This window comes from Lissotriton helveticus, chromosome 10 (assembly GCF_964261635.1).
Source record: "Lissotriton helveticus chromosome 10, aLisHel1.1, whole genome shotgun sequence".
Lineage (NCBI taxonomy): Eukaryota > Metazoa > Chordata > Amphibia > Caudata > Salamandridae > Lissotriton > Lissotriton helveticus.
The window spans coordinates 531,060,490-531,066,317 of NC_136071.1; the positions used below are offsets into that span (position 1 = coordinate 531,060,490).

The 5,828-nt window shown below is 44.9% G+C and overlaps 1 protein-coding gene across 1 annotated transcript; it reads right to left on the bottom strand.

Annotated features, from left to right (window-relative positions):
- Nucleotides 1–1,821: 1,821 nt before the first annotated feature.
- Nucleotides 1,822–5,381, bottom strand: LOC144785373 (hemoglobin larval subunit alpha-like). The gene is made up of 3 exons (XM_078664324.1): nt 5,217–5,381; nt 2,573–2,777; nt 1,822–2,131 (listed from the first exon to the last, which is right to left on the bottom strand). Exons 1-3 carry the CDS (start codon nt 5,309–5,311, stop codon nt 2,003–2,005), a joined length of 429 nt encoding a protein of 142 aa, XP_078520450.1. The 5' UTR covers nt 5,312–5,381; the 3' UTR covers nt 1,822–2,002.
- Between the last annotated feature and the right edge of the window lie 447 nt (nt 5,382–5,828).

Genomic DNA, 5,828 nt, shown 5'->3' on the forward strand with positions numbered 1-5,828 from the left:
CTCACCACAGCTTTCATTACAGCAAATCTCCGCACGCAACTAGACAGGGATCTCCTAGACCTATTTCTGACTGCAGCCGTCAAACTGGTCCTGGCCAACTGGAAGGACACCGCTAAAACTTTATACAGATGCTCGTTTAACTGGGTGACATACCTCAGAGGCGCAGATGGTACGGCCCTGCAAAACTCACCCTGTAAACCATCATATAGGGGGATGTGGAAGTCACTGGATACTTTCCTTGATTCATATGACCCACCCTGAATTCACCGGGGCTCCCTTACGCGCAGCAGCTACCCCACAGGCTAACACCACCCAAGACTAGGCTCAGGGCGAAGCATCACTTCTTGTACCTTATCTCTCTCTCTTCTCTTCTCCTTTTCTCTTCTATACTATTCTATTCTATCCCTAATTCACCCCTAAAGGACAACACAGAGGGATCCAGATGGACTCAAGAAAGCACCACGCAATGTTTGTAACACCTACTAAGATCGCCATGTAATGCTTGCAAAACCATGTAACGTCCACCTGGAACTTTTAATGCCAAATGTATGTACCGTTTCTGTGAAATTCTAATAAAATACCTTGAAATAAAAAATAAAAAAGAAATGCTACTGGGTGGGTGAGACGGCTAGGGGGAAGGGGAGGGAGGGAATAGATGGCGCTTGGGCGAGTTCAAAGTTCATTGGGGAACAAACAGAAGGCGTTAATATGTTAATAAATTGAATTATCCAGAGTATGAACAAGAAATTATTTGCATTCTCGTTAAGTACAACTGAAGTGGGATTGTTTAGAGGTAGAGGGTATTCATTTGTTAGGTTTTTAATTATGTTTCATGAGGCCTTAATGTTAGTCTGTATAATCAAGTGCCAAGGATTTTATTGATATCATGTGTGCCTCTCTCATTAAAGTGGCCTTAATGTACAGAGTGGTTTCTGGAATGTGCCACCTCGCCCGATAGGGTTCTGGGGGGGCAGGTGGCCTTGGAGGTCTTTTTGGGCAGGAGGTGCAGTCCTGGGGCTTCTGGGGCGGGCCCTGGGTAAGAGTAAGGATGCCTAGCTAGGTTAATAGTTTAAGTTCATGGCATTAGGGTCCTCTTTGTGGGTAAATTCGGCATGCCAGATACCTAGAGCAGGGACTAGGTTTTGATCCCCACCCTTCCTCCCCTGCAGAAGGGGTTAGAGCAGGATGTGTTAGTTAAATGTGTTAGGAGCGTTTTTTTTTTAATTTTGATGGCTCAGGTGCGCAAAATTGTTTCATAGAATGTAAAGCTGTCACTGATGAGCAGGTACAGCAGGGACAGCTTTACAGTCTGTTTTAGGACTTTTCGTAGGTTGGTTACGCTCAGGTGCGGCAAGGGACGTGTTGTCGTTAGAGTTCAGAGTTCATTTGTAAAGAAACGGAAGGCCTTGGTATGTCACGCAGGATACGAAAAGGAAATGGGGTGCGTTCTTATTTAGTACATTTGAAGGGCAGTTATTTAGGGGTACCAGATGTTAGGTAATTGGGTTCTGAATTAGGATGATATGCCAAATGTTTAGCAAATATTTTGCGCGCCTGTTTCATCAAAGCAGTCTTTTCCACTCACTTTAATGCGTAGCATGACTTTTGGCGTGCGCTGTCTCGCCCGAATATAGGTGTGACCAATCCATTTAAAGGCACTGTAACTTTATTGAACTGTGGAGGAAGCAACACAACCACTTGGTGAGGCAGGCTTTTTTGTGCTTCAGGCGACACATGGAGGCCTGAGGTATGCTAAACTGCCCCACAAAGACAACCTCTTTCTACAAATCAAAGAAAAAATGTATACAAATGACCCAGAAGAAAGTTTCACATTTTTATTAAGATGTTACAAAATAAACAATTGGCCATATCTGATGGAGCAGGTAGCACAAAACGACGACTGACTGTAGACTCCCTGAGCTTTCAGCAAGTTTCGATGTGTACCATCCTGGAGGCCATCTTGTTTTTGCTATAGACAGTCTTACTGAGGGGAGATCACGGCTTATCTGTACTTGGAGGTCAGGACACCAGACACTGCGGCCAGGAACTTGTCCCAGGCAGCCTGGCACTGAGGGGTGAAGTCCGCAGGGAAGTGGGCGGCCAGTGTAGCCTGAATGCAGTGGGACAGCAGCTGAAAGAGAGAAAAGCAAGAGTTGAACACCACAAATAACACACGGAAAACGTGGAATACATGCCCTGCCTATCAAGCCCTGATCTGATGATTGTTGTTCTATTCTACAAAACAAATTCAGCAGCGGGAAGTAACGTGCACAATTTGCAAGTTATTCCGCCTTCTTGATTAATTGGATGTAAATTGGATACCAGCCAATTTGCGAATCAGGGATATCACATTTTTTTGGGTGCACTTGAAATTAGCTATCCGATTTTGATTTGGCTCCTTCATGTCTGTCAATTTCAGAAATGCATAAAGAAAAGTGTGCAGTTATCACTGTACACAAGAAGTCCATCGTTTTGCCCCAAATGCTGTCTAACAAATCTAACAGATGAGCCCTATTGGTATTTTTTTTTAATGTATTCATTTTTTTGGATTAAGAAGATGATTTAGGCTCACCTGGAAGTTTCCGGGGTCCACGCGGAGGTTGTAGGCGTGCAGGTCACTCAGTTTGGACAGGGCCTGGTCCAGGCTGTCCAAGTGCTTGGCTGCCTCACCGATGGCGCCCAGGACCTTGCCTCCATGTCGCTTCACGTCAGCAGAGCCCGGAGAGAGGTCGAAGTGGCTGAAGTAGGTCTTAGTCTGACCGAAGCTGGCAAACAGCCTGGAAAAAAAAATGTTATCTTTAAAAAAAAGCACTAAACAACACATACTTTGCAACTAGCGAAGCATTTTACTCCTCATCTATCTTCCCCCTCTAAAAAGAAGAAATACAGACATAAAGCACCTCGTTTAAAATCTAAAATTGGAAACACATATCTTTTTTTACAGCAATAGATCAATGTCAGAGGACTGAAATTTTTTTTTTAGAACCCAGGTAATAAAAATTGATCTAATGTTTTGAAAAAAAAAAGTCAATTTTGATCGGTGAGAGGTAGGCTCTGCGGTTCCTGCTGCTAATTCATTAATACATTAACCATTAAGCCTGTCTCCCTGTTTTCCATGGTTGAGCCTCCTGGCGCCAAACAGTACGAAACGGAAATGTACTGGTGGCCCGTGTCCTGATGTTGTAGAACTCATGACATCTCCTCTACAGTCTGTAGCATGCAGGCTGCAACCACTTCCAACCTCCAGGGGGCGCTATTATTACACCAGCTCCCGCAGACTGTTAGGACACCATAGGTTCTAACCTTTTCCACTCCTGCTGATTCAAACCTTTTCCCACCTCACTCAAAGGCCCTGATCTCTTTCTACCCCCATAAGGCTCTGAATTGTTAACACCTCATAATTTCTAGTGTCTTACCACCAATCCAGAAGCTCTAACTTTTGACCAATGATTTACATTATTACCTGTTACCACCAATAGTCTGTCCCCTCTTTCCACATCCTCAGAGGCTCTAGCCAGGAGACGCCCGTGCAGGTAAGAGACTACCACCAGGGAAAATAAATAAATAATTAATTTCCCCTCGTCGTCTGTCGAACACCCCACCCACACAGCCCCACCGCCCCACCTCTCTTACCTCCACAGGCCGCTCTGGCTCTAACCTCTTTCCACCACCAATAATACTCTTAACTCAGAGCTTCCTAAACTGTGGGTCGTAACCCACTGGTTGGCCGTGAGCAAATTTTTGGTGAGTCATGAAAGTCCAAGCACTAAATAAAGATGTCTTTAAATTCTGTATTTATCTTCTCAGATTTAGTGCCTTCAAATACAGAGGCCAAATATCAGCTAGGTCTTCTGCCAAATTGCTACTTATTTTCTTAACATGGGGACTGGGGTTTAGAAACTCCTCTCACTTTGCAGTTGGAGATAGGGAAGGCTGTAGAAAGCCATATTTGTAAAACACAACAAAATGTAAATCTATAAATGAACTGTACCCATTCAGCAGTCAGGAAAGTAAAAATTAAGCACAATTTTTTTGTAATTCTGAAGAGTGATGGAAGCAAGCATTTTCATAGGATAAAAACAAATCAAGACAGTTTTCTTAGTGATGCACAAATGATAAATATTCACTGAAACCCGCTTTCCACACATTATCATTTGTGTGCCATATAGTTGTATCAGTAAAACTGTATGTCTGTGCAAAGTTTATGGCTATTTCAATGGAGAATGTTCTGTGTGTAAATGACTGTGTGCCAGCGGCATAGCTAGACCTTTGGCCGCCTGTGGCGGTCTCTGGGTTTGCCGCAGGTAAAAGCGGGGTGGAGGGAGGAGGCTGCCACCCCAAAACTTGTGTCACGCAGGACGGACCGCCCCTCCACCTTGCTACGCCACTGCTGTGCGCTACTGCAGTATGCTCTGGTTCCATTAATAAATTGCCCGCCTCACCTCCAATGAAGCCAGGTGGGCCGCGTTCTAAAAATTGGGTCGCAGTTCTAAAAAGTTTGAGAAGCACTAGTCTAAACCAAACCCACCCAAATATATTGTAAATTCTTACAGCTTTTTATACATGTGATGTAATTGCTTTTATGATTTTAATTAATCGAATAAAGTATGCTTCGACTGACTGACTTACAGCTCCCAAGTGGCTCTAACCCTGCATGTTACTAATAAGCGAAAGCATTATTTCTCTGTTGCTTGAACCACCCGCCTCAGGCCACAGCAGCAGGCCTCATCCTTTCAAATGAAGCAAAGCTGGGTCACTGTCCCTCTTAAAGGATCCAGGGAAAGATGCCATCGTTTGTAAAGAAAACCTCAGCCCAATTGCTGGTTGATAATGTGAATTAATCAAATGTGGCATTGTGCCATGCCAACAAGAGTTGCCTTAATCAACAGGTGCCAGGAATGTGTGCCAACAGCTAAAAATACACCACCAATACCCTGACATTCAGGTTATATATTTCTAAACACACGTACAATTTTAAAGTGAGCTCATTGCCATAGAGAAGTTAGAAACCACACCCAGTGTGTTTGAAAAACTTCTAGCCCAAGGCTAGCTGTTTATGGGGTCGCCTGGCAGACTCTGACCACCCACACCAGCCTGCTCGCTCTCAGTGGCTGGCATAGGTGTGACCCACAATGGCTGCTCTCTGAAATAAAAGGTTACATGTGATCATCAATAACGTGACGTCAAAGAAGCTAGACCCTACCGACCGTCCTCACCTGTCCAAGGATTCTCCTCCGAGGGCATCGCAGTGCCCAGAGATCTTTCCCCAGAGGCCGACCACCAGGGCCTTCTCTTCAGCAGACAGAACCATCTTGAGGGTGAGGGCTGGCGGGCTCAGGATACACAAGAGATGGAAGTTGGAGACAGTCCGTGCTGTGTGCCGGGCAGAGCCCCTTTTAAAGGGCTAGGGGGCCGAGGAGCCTGGCAGCCTTCCACCGTGATTGGTCAGTTTTGGATCCCACCCAAGGAGGCGGAGCTATCTTATCTCTTCTCAAACACTACCAGGGAGTAGGGGGTCTTGGCGGTATGACGTGCAGAAACACCTTATCTGTAGGTCAGGTCGTTCAGTGACTTGACAAAAAAGAAAGGCCTGGAATAACATTTAGAATGCTTTAAGCTATTGCTGCTATAGAAACAAGCCCTTCTTCCAAACGCCTCATTCATAGTTTAAAGGAATCCAACATGGCGCAGTAATAGTTGTTTTTATGAACCTTCGCACCTCGTTGTCCCTCTGACGGTGGGGATGACGGATTGTTAGATATTGCCCGAGTTATAATGGCATCACAAAATGCCCCAAATTTGAAATGAGTTCAAAACGAGTAGAAATC

Excerpts from the sequence above, each read along its gene's own strand:
- LOC144785373 (XM_078664324.1), bottom strand. The coding sequence starts at position 5,311 with ATGGTTCTGTCTGCTGAAGAGAAGGCCCTGGTGGTCGGCCTCTGGGGA. Across the intron at positions 2,778-5,216 it reads GGAGGAGAATCCTTGGACAG|GCTGTTTGCCAGCTTCGGTC; the intron begins GTGAGGACGGTC and ends TTTTTTTTCCAG. Across the intron at positions 2,132-2,572 it reads TGGACCCCGGAAACTTCCAG|CTGCTGTCCCACTGCATTCA; the intron begins GTGAGCCTAAAT and ends TCTCTCTTTCAG.